Source organism: Zosterops lateralis, assembly GCF_965231275.1.
Source record: "Zosterops lateralis genome assembly, chromosome: 22".
Taxonomy (NCBI): domain Eukaryota; kingdom Metazoa; phylum Chordata; class Aves; order Passeriformes; family Zosteropidae; genus Zosterops; species Zosterops lateralis.
In genome coordinates this window covers 532,956-548,679 of record NC_139782.1, presented here as the reverse complement: position 1 = coordinate 548,679, position 15,724 = coordinate 532,956, and the positions used below count along the sequence as shown (strand labels likewise).

The 15,724-nt window shown below is 49.6% G+C and overlaps 2 protein-coding genes and 1 pseudogene across 6 annotated transcripts; all 3 read right to left on the bottom strand.

The window, feature by feature from the left end:
* Positions 1–699: 699 nt before the first annotated feature.
* Positions 700–5,863, bottom strand: DDOST (dolichyl-diphosphooligosaccharide--protein glycosyltransferase non-catalytic subunit). Its single transcript, XM_083876773.1, has 11 exons — positions 5,692–5,863; positions 4,747–4,857; positions 4,432–4,518; positions 4,077–4,180; positions 3,221–3,315; positions 2,803–2,896; positions 2,249–2,397; positions 1,828–1,975; positions 1,583–1,703; positions 1,310–1,416; positions 700–1,219 (listed from the first exon to the last, which is right to left on the bottom strand). Exons 1-11 carry the CDS (start codon positions 5,828–5,830, stop codon positions 1,070–1,072), a joined length of 1,305 nt encoding a protein of 434 aa, XP_083732899.1. The 5' UTR covers positions 5,831–5,863; the 3' UTR covers positions 700–1,069.
* Positions 5,864–6,092: 229 nt separating this feature from the next.
* On the bottom strand, positions 6,093–9,688 carry LOC310918172 (kinesin-like protein KIF17; annotated as a pseudogene). The gene is made up of 5 exons (XR_014592762.1): positions 8,036–9,688; positions 6,974–7,231; positions 6,635–6,702; positions 6,464–6,542; positions 6,093–6,334 (listed from the first exon to the last, which is right to left on the bottom strand). The product of XR_014592762.1 is annotated as a kinesin-like protein KIF17 (transcript).
* On the bottom strand, positions 8,150–15,346 carry LOC310918124 (kinesin-like protein KIF17). Of its 4 annotated transcripts, XM_083876913.1 has the most exons (7): positions 14,656–15,346; positions 13,533–13,630; positions 12,157–12,304; positions 10,898–10,986; positions 10,732–10,770; positions 10,519–10,604; positions 8,150–8,261 (listed from the first exon to the last, which is right to left on the bottom strand). In XM_083876913.1, exons 1-3 carry the CDS (start codon positions 14,861–14,863, stop codon positions 12,254–12,256), a joined length of 357 nt encoding a protein of 118 aa, XP_083733039.1. In that variant the 5' UTR covers positions 14,864–15,346; the 3' UTR covers positions 8,150–8,261; positions 10,519–10,604; positions 10,732–10,770; positions 10,898–10,986; positions 12,157–12,253. The 4 variants fall into 4 exon arrangements, with proteins under 4 accessions (XP_083733039.1, XP_083733042.1, XP_083733041.1 ...); XM_083876916.1 differs by lacking the exon at positions 10,519–10,604 and having other exon boundaries at positions 8,159–8,267; positions 10,732–10,824; XM_083876915.1 differs by lacking the exon at positions 10,519–10,604 and having other exon boundaries at positions 8,159–8,267.
* Positions 15,347–15,724: the final 378 nt, after the last annotated feature.

The window sequence follows — 15,724 nt, the reverse complement described above, 5'->3', positions numbered from 1 at the left end:
ACGGGGGGCCCCGCCCTCCCCGCGCCAGCCCGTGGGCGGAGCCAGAGGGGACCGGGTTTCACCGCCGGTGTCCGCGTCCCCTGGGGGGTCCTGTCCCTGCCCTGGGTGACCCTGTGTCCCAAGAACCCCCATGGGTCCCTGCACCCCATCTGCTGCCCCCCACGGCCCCATCATCTTCTTCGTCCTTTTATTTACTAGTACCTCTGACCCCATCACTCCCACTTCTGGAGTCACTTCTCCACCGTCCATGCCAAAACAGCCCAGGTGCACCCCAAAAGACACTCACTCCATCTCACACCTCTGCCCACCCGCTTGGCTTGAGATCACATCTTCCAGCTGTTGTTTTTTTTTCCCCCTAGACCCCTCAGTGTGCATTGAGGGGTGATCCCTGGCCCTTGCTGAGCCTTTGGTGTGTCCCTCAACTCAGCTGTTTGCATTATGGGGCAAAGGGGGGCATTTGACATGCCCTCTACTCCTCCTTGTGCCTTTGGTGACATCTCAGACGCTTTGTTGTCCTTTTTGGGGTATCCCAAGTCCCCCTGTGTGCCCCAGACTCCCCCTTTTGCCTTTCAGCACTCTCCACCCTCAGCGCCATCCAACTGTTCCCTCCCAGCCCACCCTGGGGAACACCCAGGGGAGGCAAGGGTGTGGTGGGGACACAGCCCTCAGCTCTGGGAATACATACAAATGCCCCATGGCACGAATTCATCTCATTCCCATCCAGGTGAGAGGAATGAGACTTTATTTTTAACTTGGAGTTAATCTGCAATCCAAATCATTCCAACTCAACTCCAATCCAAATCATTTCAACAGTGGAGCGAAGCGAACATCACGACTCATCAGTAAACACCAGAAGCATCCTGATTCCAAGTTTGCAGACATTTCGGCAACAGATTCTCCCCCCAAATATTAATTTTCATTCCAAATAACTGCCTAGGTGTAAAAATAAAAAAGACCAAACACAGCCCCAACAGCACATCCAGCACCCACCAGTCCTCACAGAAATACATGGGAAGCTCCAAGCACTGCCTGGCCCTGCTGGCACCAGGAAAAGGCTTCCATGGGGAGCTCAGTCAGATTTCTCCTTCTCCTTCATGTGCAGGAACACAATGCTGAACATGAAGAGGCCAACCATCATGGAGAAGGCACCAGCGTAGTAGGGATATGCTGAGGGGATGAACCGCTCATACTGGGTGTGCTGGAGGGGACGCACAGACACCTGGCAGGAGACAGAGCAGCTCTTGCAGTCCAGCAGCCTGGGGCAGCTTTTCCTTTCAGGAGAGGGTGGGATTCACTTCCTCATGCTTACCTGTGTGGAAGAGTAGAGGTGGGTGTATCCCAACCTGTTGTAATCCACTTTGAACTGGAACACGCCGTAGACATCTGGCAGCTTGAACTGCACACTGTATTTGCCACCTGAAGGAGAGACAGGGGTGATTCTGAGGCAGCACAAGAAGCTGTGGAAGGTGAATACACCCCCAGTGTGGGGCCAGGGCAGCAATGGGGACCCCCTGCTCCTCTTGAGGGAGACCCATCATTCCTCTAGAGGGGAATCTCCTGCTCCTCCCTGATGGTGACCTACCGTTTCTCTTGAGGAAGGTGCGCACGAAGGGATCGATGCGCACGAACTCCAGCTGTATGTCGTCCCCATCAAAGGGCACCCACTTGCCATCAGCGAGCTTCTCAATCACAATGCTGTACTCCTAGGACAAATTAACCAGCAATGCCTGAAAATGAGCCTTGGCCCACTTAGAGCTCCAGTGTTCCCCAGTTCCTCTCCCCAGGCGGCTCCCACATGCCCCCACCCCGCCAGTCTGGCATCCTCACCACGAGGTCAGTGACAGTGTAGGCACCAGGCGGCGTCAGCTCCCCAACGCGGTGGTGGGACACCGCGCCCACACGCAGAACCCCTTCCTCCTTGAACACCCAGCGGGACAGGGCCACGGCCAGCTCGTAGTTACCGGTCTGGGAGTACCTGCGGAACAAGGGAGGCTGAGACAGCCAAGAAAATACCCGATGGCCCAAACTCAAACCAAGCAGGTGTGAAAGCAACACAAACTGAACTAAGATTAAAGGATGGAGCTGCTTTCCAAAGCGCTTTGTTCTGCAACAGTAAAGGATGTGTCACCCCAATTCAAGTCAAGCTTTCTGCTCTTTCCCAAAACATAAACATTTGTTGCCTGTTTCCCAGGACTTTTGTCCTCAAAGCACTCCCCAAACATTCCTCAGCCAGGGAAGCCAACCACACCTCTTAGAGCCGGGAGTTGCTTTCTGCACGGCAGAACTGAAGAAGGCATCGCTGAAGAAGTCGAGGGAGCCACTGAAGATGACGCGGGCATTGTTGCGTGCCTGCAGCCCTGCAATCAGCAGCGTGTTCTTCCCCACCGCGTGCGGGTACTGTGGAGGAACCAGGAGGAACAGGGCTTAGCCCATCTGGGGATGCACAAAGAAGAGTTTGGTGTGGGCTGGGACAGTCTGGCTGTAGTAGCACCAGCTGCAGTTAAGGAGTAACCACGAAGCTCAGAAAAAGCAGGAATAGGATTGTGATACCACTCTAGCTGGGATGGAATGGAAGAGATTCTTTGATCTAGGCTGGCCTCTCCTCCGGAGCATGGAGGACACGTGTCCCTCACAGTGAACACCTCCCCACCAGCAGAAAGTAGAGAGGAAGCAGCCAACAGCTCAACCCTTTCAAAATCAATCAGGAGATCAAACGCTCCAGGTTTTTCCCAAGCAGCTGAAGTTAAAAGGGACTAAATTTCAGAAGCACAGCTAAAAACAGGAGACAGGAAGGGAGCATACCTGAGTGATGGGCTTATCTGGGAAGAAGGAGTAGGAAGTGGAAGAGCCAGTCAGGATATCCAGCACCAGAGGGTTGTCAGGATCAGCCACCATCCTTGCAGGGAAAGCCACTGTGAGCAGCACAAACACCCCCAGGGTCCCCACACCCAGAGGAACATGTGGCCACCTGATTAACCCCATGGATCTTCTCACCCTTCTACCTGCTGAGAAACTAAGTATTTCCTCCACTCTTTTCTTAGGAACCATTCATAAGTCAACAACCAAACTACTTTGGAGGATTTCCTTCTATTTTTTTGTTTGAAATCAAGAGAGATTTGTTAAGCTCACATTAAAAGCCCCAGTGGCTGACCTCACACTCACCTCACAGCAACACCACAAGTTCAACTGCTCTTCCCCCACCTCAGCCCCTGCTGCTCACCCAACTCCTCGGAACAGGATGGGGTTCAGTGCTGCTTTCCCCACAATGGTGGGGGCCTTCAGCAAGTTCTCAGTGTCAGCCACGATGAGCGTGTGCTGGGGAAACAAGAGATCCATGTAAGGTGAGTTGGGGGTCTAATGACAAACAACAGCTTCTTAGTTAAAAGTTTATTTTTACAGACAATTACAACTGTTGGATGAACGTTGTAGTTCAATTAAAAAGTAAAACAACAGCATTTTTGTGCTTATGATCAAATTAGGTTAATACTGATCCTCAATGAAATACAAACTGCCACTTGATAAAGACAGCAACACCTACAGGGTTTTATTTCCCCATATTTAGCCTTCATCCTCAAACCAGGAAAACATGCATGTACATACTGCTTTAACAGTTTACCTTAAACAAAAATTACCAGAGTATATTTCATTCAGACTTTAATACATGTTTTAATTTTAAAGTGCTGGATTACACCAAGCACACAAAATTGCAGAAGTGTTTGTGTGTTTCTATACTGATCTGAAAATCGAGGGTTGCAACTCTCCCTTCCCACGTCTGAAGTGTTGCACTCGGTGTCTGACACACTTCACCTTCAGGTGAAATTTCCCTCCAAGCTTCAGAGGGACGCAGAACCAGCATTAATCACAGTCCCACTGTCTGCACACAGTGACCATGTGAAATCAGAGCCTGAAGGATCCTGACAGCAGCAGAACTGAATGCTGCAACACGGATTACTTCCCACTTTCCTGGAAGGAGGGTAGGAGAGAAGGGATAGAGGAATAATGGACAAAGACTGAGGACTCTGCTTTGCACCCACATGCTCATTAAAGCACCCAGAAGGATCAGGCAAAGCTTTTACCTGGCCAGGGTCAGAGATATCATAGTTGTGGTGGTCGATGACCGCTGTCCTCTCCTCATCAAACTCAATCCCACACTCGCTGCCCAGCTCTCGCAGGGGGTCACCTGCAGGGACACAACAGATTCTCTGTCACAAGACACAGAAACTCAATAGTAAATTCAGCTGAGAGTCATGTGTTCAACATTCTTTGAGCCAAATCCCAGGGAGCAACATGATGTCCTCAGCTAAATTCCCACTGAACATGTTACTAAAGGCTTGAATCACCCATTTCCTCCCAGAGCAAACCCTGAGATGCACAAGGAGCAGCTGTTCTTGATGCAGTGAATTAATTCTCTGGAGGAACATCTGTACTCACCGATGTCTGAGCTGGCGGCAACAAGGACGCTGCCGCCACCGTCGATGAATGCGGTGATGGTCTCCACATTAATGTTCCCACCAAAGTCTGAAAGCAAACACCAAGAATTCATGGCTAGAGCTCAGAAATAACCCCCGGGCAGAATTAAACGAAGGCAAATCACCAAATCAATGGAAGAACCACCAATAAAGGCTGGGATGGAACTGCAGTTTGCTACTGAGTACATCCAAAGCATAGGACTTCACTAAAATTCACAAAACAGCTGGAAATCCAAAAATGCCATCAAGCTCCAGAGATTTCCCCCTTCAAATTTACCTTCTATGGATGGGGAGAAGATGATGAGGTTGTCATACAGGAATTCCCCATATTTTATCAGGGACAGGCCAGCATCATCTGCTGTCCGGAAGGTGAGGTCGAAGCCCCTGTCTGCAGCCAGAAGACAAAAGCGACAACTTCTGCATGCCATGAAACCACACATGGAGCAGCAGAATCCAGAGGTTTATTTTCCCAGTGAAGGCGCATTTTGGAAAAGCTGGCTTAGGGGCTTTTTAAGTGTTCCCACATAAACCCAAGGGGTGGATCCCCTGAAGAGCCCTGATGTCAAAGGATGCCCCACTGTCACCCATCAAACAGGACTGATGCTGCACGGGACCTGTGCCTAAACACAGGCACATCTAGGGAAACAACCCCCATCTCCTGCCTCATTCTGACCAGAAGATCCCTAACAGCCTCCTCCCACTCTCCAGGGAACCCCAATCTCCTCTCTCAGACTGGAACAGGGTTCCCAGTCTATTCCCTCTGCTTGGCCAGGGGACCCCGGACACCTACCCCTACACCAGAGAACCCAAATATCCTCTCCTTTGGCTTGGGGTCTCCTTCTTCTCATTCAGCTTGACCAGGGAACTCCAACAACAACCCCCTCACAATCTCTGCCTTCAGCCTGACATGGGGACCCAAATCTTCTTCATGCTGACCAGGGGAACCCAAACAACCCCCTCTCCCCTAGGGGACCCTCATGTCTCCCCCATCTTGGCGAGAGGAGTCCAAACACATTCCCTTCCAGCATGGGACCCCTGGCTCCGCCCTCAGCCCTGCGAGGAGACTCCAAGCTCCTCCCTCGGTCTGACCCGAAGACCCCAAACATCCCCCTTCCCCTCAGGTAATCCCAACCTCCTCCCCCATTCTGATCCTGGGTCTCCAACCCCGCTCCCCTCGTCCCATCCAAGCCTTCTCGGGGTCCCGCCGCCGCCCGTTCTGTACCCGCGAGGCTGCGGAAGAACAATGAGTGCGTGTCGCGCAGGTTCCCGTTCTCCAGCAGCACCAGCGTGCGAGGCCCTGCCTCAGCGCCCGCCGCCAACGCCGCCAGCAGCCCGCACACGACCAGAGAGGCCACCGCCATCTTGGTCCCACTCGCCGACGTATCTCAGAAGCGGGCAGTCTCCAGCCAATCAGCGACAGCGCGGAGCAGCCTCCAGCCAATCAGCGACAGACAGCTCCGCGACGCCAGGACGCAGCGCAAGCGCCGTCGCGCCCCATCGCGGCCTCTCGCGACGGCACTATCACTCATCGCGACTCATTGCGGCCGCCGTCGCCGCGGACAAGGGAGGGCCCCGCCGCCGTCGCCTCCCTCCTGCGCGGCGACGGCAGCCGCGGGGCCTCGGCTAGCCACACCCACGGTGGATCAGAAGCGGCGGGCGGTGGAACTGGCGTTGCCCCTCCTGCGCTTGGTGTCGGCGCTGAGAGCCAAGGCCAGGGACTGCAGGCGGAAGGGCCGGGTTTAGGGCATAGTGCCGGCGCTGCCCGCAGCCCCCTCGGAGCCTGCGGGAGCTGCAAGAGGAGAGGAAGGGGTTGTGGTTGGGTGAGTGCAGGGCACCAAAATGCGGCTGCGTCCTGCGAGAAACCCCTGAGAGGTTAAGGCAGAATTGGTCGTTGGTGGGTCGCCATTTGATTTCTCAAGGAAAAGGAAGAAAATGAAGAGTGCCGCGAAATCTGGGAAAAGGAGAAGAAATCTGGTCCAGGTGAAGGATCTGACTGGCTCGCCGGGATCCGAAGTAGTTGCCGGCGATGGTCTCGCTGTCGCTCCTGTCCAGCACCAGCCTGTAGTGGTCTTCCTCGGGATGCAGGTGGCAGACGCTGTCAGCAGCGCCAGCAATAAGGCAAAATTGGTAAAATGGGCTAGAAATGGAGGAGAAATGGGCTATACCGCTGGCTTCCCGCTCTCATTCGAGGAGCTTGTCCGGCCGGGTTTGGGCTGTAGCGGGGCTGGAACCGCTGTGGGAAGAGATGGCGTTAAGAGGTCGTTGTGTGTAGAACAGCACTCTCCTGACTGCATTCCCTGATCCCGACACTGCTCAGAGGTTCCCGAAGGATCCGCACCACGTGCCACCTTTGTTATTCAAACTTTCCGGACAAACTTTATGTGGAAGATGTTATGAGCACATGCAGCCCAAGCAGGACGTGCCAAGCATGGCAAAGCTCCATGCCTGCATCACCTTCCTGTCCCCCACAGCACCCTCCTGTCCCCTAGGCACTGTGCCCTTACCTGCGAGCAGCTGGGTTTTTTAAATGACAGGCTCTGGAATTTTCCAGCAGCCGTTCTCCTCATCCCAGACGGTTCACGCCTGATCCTCTCTAGGTTGGTGTAGTTGCAGTTGCACCGGAAGAGGGACTGCACCTGATCCAGCAGCTGCTGGCAGAGTATCAGGTTTCACTCCTGGTGCTGGATGGTGCTCAGGTAATCCATCTTTTCCAGCCCAAACTTCAACTGCAGGTCTTTGATCTTGGTTTCGGCAGCCCAGAGCTGGACACAAAACATCAGGATTATAAGGCAGAGAGATTGATGGATACTATGAGTACAGGAATTTGCCTGGCAGAGAAAGACACTCAGGAAAGCTTCAATATTTGGAAAGATTTCTAATTTAGGTACAAATTAGGATGAAATTTGCATGGAGAGGTTATTCCATGTTTGTTTTAAATAATGTTTTCTCATGTTTCTCCATAGGGACGATTTTTTAATGAACCTGAAGTTAATCTTACTGGTGTGTTCTTGGAACTTTTGGAAGTTCTAACTTCAGTTAAAAAGGTGCGATATTTCTTTGATATCCTAAAAACCCAAATAAAGCGAGTCGTTCATGTGCAGAACTAGGACTGTACACACAAATGTCACTTTTTTTGCAGACCCTCTGATTCTGCCACAAATACCAGAGCAAAACTGATTTTCAAATGTTTTGAAAATGAAGATTTTAAATGTAAAATTTTAGAGTATTACTTTTATGTTTAATTTCTTGCGCCAGAAAGTGTGCTCGAACTGGCAGGAGCTGCAGCAGATCTACAGGTCAGCAGAAGGAGTTGCATCCCCTCCCATCCCACCACATCCTCCTCCTGCCAAGTGTCACACACCGAGCCTTTAAAACTGGTGGGGTTTGGGCTTCAGAAGCTTAATCCCCCAGCTGAGGGCTGTTGCATCTGGGATTTCATAAAAACTCACACAAACAATGTCATGTATGAAACACTGACACAGCCAGAGTCATTCTCTAAACCTACTGCTCTAAACCCTGTACGATAAAAAATGGGGATGTGGAGGAGGAAGGAGCTGCTCGCTCACCTTTTCCTGCACCTTCTCCAGCATCTTGCTCTTGGCCTAAACCTCCTCCTGGGATGGAGTCATAGACATTGAGGAGAGCCTGCTTATTGCTGTCCTCGTTGGATTCCTGCAGTGCAGCCACCAGCTGCAGCCTCCACTCGTCTGCGTATTTCTTCTGGTGTTTGTGCTTTTCCTTCAGGTCCTTGTTCTGAGCCTGTTACCCCCATACCACCTCCTGCTCCAGCATCTGCATCTTGGAGAAGGGGAACACTGAGCTCAGTGGTACTAAGAACCAGCTTCACAAGTGTGGAGGATACATGTTCTTCCACGGGTGACATTTGGGAAGACACAGAAATTGGGAATTATGATAAGATTTTCTGCCCTGAGTAATCATGGCAGATTCTGCTTACTATTAACAGTTTCTGTCATAAAAAGAATTCCAGAATGGTTGGGGTTGGGAAGGACCTTAAAGCCATTTCATTCCACCCCCTGCCATGGGCAAGGACACCTTCCACTCTCCCAGATTGCTCCAACACTGTCCAACCTGGCCTGGACACTTCCAGGGATCGTGGGGCAGCCACAGCTTCTCTGGGCAAAATACTCCACAAAGGCAAAGCATGTGTTACTGCAAGCACCTCAGTCAACAAGGATGTCCAAAAATCTAAATCTATGCTCACAAAATTCTCTTTAAAACACTCATTTTGTGTAATTTATATTTTAATTCTTACTGAAATAACATTGAATATATTATTATATTAGTTTTTTTTCAAAGATGCACAAAAGTTGCCAAAATTACACAGAGAATTATTTCAAATGGTGGATGTGGGAGTGTTAGAGCTGAAAGCCACAGTGTGGCTTCCTTTTTAGGGCAGTATCAGCCAGAGTTGATGGTTTGTGTGACCTCAGCATTGTTAATTGTATGGCACAAGCCTGTGTTTGAAATCATGCTCTGAGATGGAAATAAAGCCACGCTTCAGAGTCATTTCTTTGTCTGCACAGGATCTGGAGTAGAGGAGATAGCTCAGGTTGGCCAGCACTGGTTTAAATTGGCTGATAACCTTTTACTGTTAACAGTCTCTTAATTATCTCCAGATCCCCTGAAATGGCTCATTCTCTCCCAGAATGATCTGCCATTCTGCTGCACTGCTCCTGCCAGGCAACCTTCCCTTTCCTTTGCTTAATACACAGCTGGATCCAAGGATTCAATCCATGCTCTGCTGAGATGGCCCAATACCTAAATCTTGAACAGGTGGCTTTGAAATCCCCACAGCTGTGGAACAAAACCCTCCTGCGCAATCTGGACAGAACCTGGACTTAACAATGTGATTAGAAGACCATTTTCCCTTGTTTGCTACAAAAGGAATAGGATTCATTCTTGTAATAGGACTAGTCCTGCAATAGGACCACTAACATTTGATATCAAATCCAAATGAAGGGTTTCTTTGGAGATCTCTCCATTAACAGACAGAATTGCCCACAAATTACAGACACTGCTGTTCTGCATTTCATAGCAGCTCCTTCTTGATCCAGGAGAGACCCAACAGCTATGCTACTGCTTCACTATGTGGTGGTGTACTCTGGCAGAAGGAATTCTCTCAGGACAGCTCTCACACAGAGAAAACCTTGATCCAGGTTGTTTTTGAGATGGGCTGAGCACAAGTCTTGAGCCTGCATCCCTCATATCCTAGCCATGTTCTCCAGGCCCTGACAGCACCCCTGAAATAGGATTATTGGGAAATTTTGCTGTTCTGGATGATGTGCTGCAAACACTGTGAGAAGCACAAGATAGACCAGAAGTGGCCTCAGTGATGGAAAGAGTCCATCCATGAGCCACTGGACAGCTGCTGCCTTACCTGTAGGGACATGATAGGGCTCCAAGTGCCCTTCAAGGGCCTCTTTCACGAGGAAAATGAGGTATCTCCATAACCTGTGTGGGCACATAAGGCTCCCCTACCTGCAGCTCCAGGCAGCATTTGTTACCAGGAACACACACTTTTTGTCATCCTCGTTTGCTGACTTGAACATCTCCATTTTTCTCTCATAATTCTGGTGCTTGACCTCACTGAGCACTGCAGGGAACAGCTCTTCCTCCACCCAGACAGGGCAAAGTCAGTTTTGGGGTAAAAACAGCCTGGAGGAGAGAAGGCTCCAGGCAGACCTTAGAGCTTCTCCCAGTGCCTAAAAAGGCTCAAAGAAAGCTGGAGAGGGACTTTAGACAAAATGCTGGAGTGCCAGGACAAGAGGGAATGGCTTCCCATTGCCAGAGGACAGGGTCAGATGGGATACTGGGAAGAAATCTTTCCCTGTGAGGGCAGTGAGGCCCTGGCACAGGGTGCGCACAGAAGCTGTGGCTGCCCCTGGATCCCCAGGAGTGTCCAAGGCCAGGCTGGATGGGGCCTGGAGCAGCCTGGGGTAGGGGAAGTTGTCCCTGCCCATGGCAGGGGTGGAATGGGATGAGCTTTAAGGTCCCTCCCAAATGAAACTAGTCCATAATTTTAACTCACATGTGCCTGGTTTGGGGTTGCACTGATAGTTGTAGCTCAGAAGCTGTGGTGTCATGGCAGAAGGCACCTGCTGCTGCCTGTGGGTGCTGCCCAGGGGATAGCTGGCACAAGCAGGCATGTCACTGACCTAGCAAGCAGCAGCTGCTGGTGTGTGGGTGGGCAAATCCCCAGGGTAGTGACAGCACCCGCTGCTAGAGCGCTGCCCCTGCTCACCTCACCGCTGTCTGTGACAGTCCCAGGTGCTGCTGGGTCCTGGGGACAAGAGGAAAACAAAGGATGTAGCTCTTGAAAGATGCAGTGAGAGTTCTGGAAGAGATGAAGCACAATGTTACCCACTCGGGTTTGTTCATCCCAAGGGGAGAAGGAGCCTGGAGGGTACCTGGGCTGACATTGGCTCTTCATGTGCTGCAGCAACAGCATCTTCATATGAAGGTGTGTGGTCAGAGGTCCTTCTAGTCCATGTGTCAGCTGAAAACAGGAAATTCTCACAATGTTGGTACTGAGCTGTGCAAAACTAGACATAAATCTGGGAAACCGTCTCCCAAAGCCTTTACCCAAAGCTAAGAATGACATATCTGAAAGGAAAAGGGCTGTCATTCACCCACTTCTGCTGGTAAGTCAAACCCATGAAACACTGAGAGGGTGTATCAGGTAAGGATTGTAGATTGTACAGGGCTGGGATAGCCTGGCTCCAAAAATAATCCACTTCAGAGCCTAAGGGTGTACATGAGGGGAGGGGAGGCAAGGCAAGGTGTGGAATATCTGCCTTGCAGTGAGCAATGGTGTGGATAATCCACCAGGAGAGCAAGTGCTGCAGCGCACTTGCATTCGGAGGAAGACACCACAGCAGCCACCCCAGCCTCGGGAATGAGAGTCCAATAGGATGGAGCCAGAGTGGCGACCTCTGCTCCAGAGACACGCTGCCTTCAGTCAGGGGGAACTCTGCTATGTGAGCAAAAAGCAGGCGTTTCACTTGAAAATGAGGCTTTTCATTGCCTCAAGGCTTACAGGGCTGGGTCAGGGTCAGGGTCAGGCTGGTCCCAACAGGGAAAGAAGTCAAGGAAACAGAGAAGAGGACAAAGCTGGGTCAGAGTCTTAAATCTGGTCCAGGAGAGGCAGAGACCCTGCTCCTGCTGTGGATACGGGTGGTTTGAGAGTATGGACTGCTGCAGCCAGGCAGCACTTGCTGCCTTTTAAAGGCTGCACTGGCTGCCACAGATCTGAGTGCAAAAACAGTCCCTGCTCCTCAGGGAACCTAGACTTGGCTGCACATCCTCCACCTGCCTCCTCCACACCTGTTACCCCTGCCCTTAGAGGGGCAACACATTGCGACGTGGGTGTGGACCCTCACAGAGGACAAGCATGCAGCAGCAGGGTCAAACATGGAAGGCTCTTTTTTATCTGACTCCAATTCTACTTATATACATTTTGTACAGCGGGCCAAGATTGGCCCAAGGAGGTTACAACCTCCTGACTCCATTGGTCAATATGACCATCAGTCAAATTCTCTCTCAGAGAACAACTATGCAAAACATACTGATAAATTCTAAGAATATAATATTGTTTATGTGAAGCAGCGTGAGAAAGCTGCTGCAAAGACTCAAACACTTGAAAGCAAGAAATGCAGGGGTGACACACCTGCTTCCTTCCTGAGGAGGTCTTGGAGAACAGACACCTTGAAATCAAAGTCATCCCTCAGGCTGCTGATGTCCTTCTCCAGGTGGGCGTGGGACGCCTACTCCACTTGGTAGCTGGCCTGGAGCTGGGCCAGCTTCTCCTGGTACTCCTGCAAGGCACAGCAACAGTCCTGTGACTCTAATCTGAGGTCACATCTAGGTACATTCCATGTTACACCCTATGCCCATCCCAATATAACTCCACCATCAGTATTCACTGACTTTTTCTATGACATAAGTTGACACAGTAGTGATTGTTGTTGATGAAAGTGACTGTTCAGCTCTAAAAATGGCTGCCTTTGTTGGTTGTGGTGCCCTGGAATGAACTTTCTATACAGGAAGGGGAGAGTTTTGTTTCCTTCTGTGTCAGTGTCCTTGCCTCAGCCAGACCTGGCACCACAGCAAATCAAGTACGGCTCGGTAGCAGGCAAACCTCGCCAATCCTGTGAGTCTTGATTAGACCTCAGCAGTAAGAGACGATGGCAGGAAAAGAAAGGAGGACTCTGCTTAGGTTTAACCAACTGGGTTTATTGTTTCCACAAGAGATACAACTGAAGCGCAGGGTGTCTGCCTCAGCAGAGCTAGAAGCAGCCGAATGCAGCAACTTTTATTAGGGGGAGGAACAAGGGAATGGGTTCAGCCAAGGTCCAGTCAGGGATAAGTGGGGGATGGTTCTGTATGTGAGTGACACATAAGAGAACAAACTAAAGAGAGGCAGGAGGAGGAAGCCAGGATCCTGTCCAATCACTTGACACTCTCCCTGGAACTTTCCAGATGCAGGGAGAGGCCCCAAAGTGACAGACAGGACCTGGAGGTTATGTAACACAAGACTGACATATAACTGAAACTGGGGTGAACCATAAGGATACAAGAAAAGGGGGTACATGGAACGAACCATGATACAGTACATAAAGCCAGGTAAGAAGGAACTACAAACATGTAAAACCAAAAACACACTGCCACACTTCTGGCTCCTCATTCTTCCTCTTCACTCTGTATTCCTCCTTTTCCTCATCTCTGTAGTGTTCCTAACACCTTTGACTACTGCTTTCCTCAACTCTATTCCTCCCTTTTCTGACAATTTCACATGTAGTTCCTCCAAAAATTCTTTTGGGAATCCATTCCAATCCATCCCCAGAGCGGTGGGAACAAAAGGTGGGTTATAATAAGGCACATGGCCTTCATAACACATGGTCTGTTCACAGAAGTCCAAGGATTACAAAATAGAGAAATAAATAGAAAAAGAGAAGTGTTCTGGAAAGGCTGAACCATATTTGTAATAATTACTATGAAAAAATTTTAGTCAAAGCCACTCTGGGTTATCCCTTCCCAACTTACTTCTCTGATCAACTGCTTCTCTGCTTCCAGATCCACCAGGGGTTTGAGGCATGGGGCTGGATTTGCTCCCAGGTGAGCAGCCTCAGCAGGTAGAAGCCCTACAATGCAAAGTAGAAATAAATATCACTCAGAGTCACTGGGTGAGACTGTCTGCAGAATTCCTGGAAAGAGAACAAAGAAGCTAGGTGCCAGGAAAGAACATGGCAACCCCTGTGCTCCTTCAAACCGCGCTTGCTGTCAAAGTGCTGCTGGCCCAGGGCTCCATAGGTGTGGGGAAAGAGGGAGAGGTTCCAGCTTCAGGGGAAATATGGAAGTGAATGTAATTATATGGTATTTATAAATACAAGTATGTCTTTCAAAGAAAAACAGGAGACTTATTTCCAGGGCTATGCTACAGATTTGGGAAATAAAAGACACTGAGAAGATGAAAAGTGCAGGGAAATCACCTTATTTGTTTACAGGTCCTTCTGAAAGGGAGCAGGAAGGGAGAAAAAGTAATCCTACAGCCTTATTCCCCTGCTGAAAGTTGCCCTTTTTTAGGGGCTAATTCATCAAAGGTGATCAGCTGCCTAAAGACTGCTCTTCCCTATTTGCTCCTTCATTTCCTATTCTTGCTCCAGAGGACAAAGCAGGTGTGCTGAGGCTGGGCTGAGTCCTCAAGCACTGCCATAAGGAGGGCAAAACTTCTCTTGTAGTGTCAAAAATTCACATTGTAGGAGAATAGGGGCTGAATGCTTACTTTGAAAACATACATACATATATATATAAAATAGAATTTTACGCTATTATTTCTTTTGCAGCTGACTTTTATTCTTCAGGTGTAACCTCTCTCTTCTGACCAAACTGACCAAATTCTAGCCCGCAATCACCAGAAATAACCAAGGATTTCAATCATGTCAGCCTTTTCTAACAGAATTTGTCACTATTGAAAACACTGGATTATTGAGATGGTCTTCACCAGTGGAATAAGGTCAATTTGGCAGCAGTGAAGGAAAAGTCTGTAACCAGAATGGAGAACTCTTCCTCCAATAGGTAAGGGAAAAATTGAGGTAACATTTAAATAACATTTTATGCATAAAACCACCTTTTTGGACACCTCTGCAGCTAGTAAAGGCTCTCCTACCTGATGAGTCCCTTGCGCCCATCTGTTCAACCAGAATGGCCTTCAGCTTCTTAATCTCCTCCTGGTACTCCCTCAGCAGGGCATCCTTGGGGTCCTCATTGATGCAGGGCTTGTTCCTGATGTTCCTGGCTTGATTTGCATAGTGCAAGGTGTTGAGGCTTGTTACCTTGATTTTTCTTGCTTTCAAGTGTTTGAATCTTTGCAGCATGATTCTCACACTGCTTCATGTAAACTATATGTATTTTTTAAAATTATGTGTTTGCCTAGTTCTTCTCTGAGAGGAGAACTTGATTGATAGTAAGAGTGACCAATGAGGTTCATGTGGTCATACCCCTTTTTGGCCAATCCTTGGCTTTTGTATAAAGTGTATATAAGTTGATAGAGTCAAAAAATAAAGAAGCTTTTCATGTCTGACCTGCTGCTGCCTGCTGTCCTCTGTGTGGTCCGCACCCACGCCACAGAGGCTTTCCTCATTGTTGCCACTGACTTTCTTGCTTTCAAGTGTTTGAACCTTTGCAGCACCATTCTCACGCTGCTTGATGTAAACAATATGTATTTTTAGAATTTATCTATGTGTTTTGCATAGTTGTTCTCTGAGAGAGAATTTGACTGATGGTCACAGTGAGCAATGGAGTCAGGAGGTTGTAACCTCCTTGGGCCAATCCTGGCCCTTAGTGTATCTAAGTTAACTGGAGTCAGATAATAAAGAAGCCTTCCATGTTTGACCCTGCTGCTGCCTGCTTGTCCTCTGTGAGGGTCCACACCCACGTCGCAATGTGTTACCCCTCAAAGTGAACAGGTAACATCTCATAGCTGTCATGAGCTGGAGACACACATGCTACCATCAGGGTCCTGGTGTTCCCCTCCAGGGAGTTCTGGAGCAGCCTGGTCAGCTTGGAGTCTCAGTAGGGTGTGGGTTTGACCCCACACTCTGAGGGTCCAGCCTGGTAGAAAAGTGGCTGTAATTATTAGCGAGACTGCTCTTCAACGGTGTTTTGTCAATCAAAATGTTTAATAAAGAAAAAATAACAAAGTAACAAAACATTGCAGAAAGCAAATAATAAAGCCC

Bases quoted from the DNA above. Each gene is read 5' to 3' on its own strand.
- LOC310918124 (XM_083876913.1), bottom strand. From the start codon at position 14,863: ATGCTGCAAAGATTCAAACACTTGAAAGCAAGAAAAATCAAGGTAACA. The intron at 13,631-14,655 runs GTAGGAGAGCCT...TTTGCATTGTAG, and splicing joins GGGCGCAAGGGACTCATCAG to GGCTTCTACCTGCTGAGGCT. The intron at 12,305-13,532 runs GTAAGTTGGGAA...TGTGCCTTGCAG, and splicing joins AGAAGCAGTTGATCAGAGAA to GAGTACCAGGAGAAGCTGGC.
- DDOST (XM_083876773.1), bottom strand. From the start codon at position 5,830: ATGGCGGTGGCCTCTCTGGTCGTGTGCGGGCTGCTGGCGGCGTTGGCG. The intron at 2,897-3,220 runs GTGAGCAGCAGG...TTTCCCTGCAAG, and splicing joins ATCCTGTTCCGAGGAGTTGG to GATGGTGGCTGATCCTGACA. The intron at 1,220-1,309 runs GTAAGCATGAGG...GTCTCCTGCCAG, and splicing joins ACCTCTACTCTTCCACACAG to GTGTCTGTGCGTCCCCTCCA.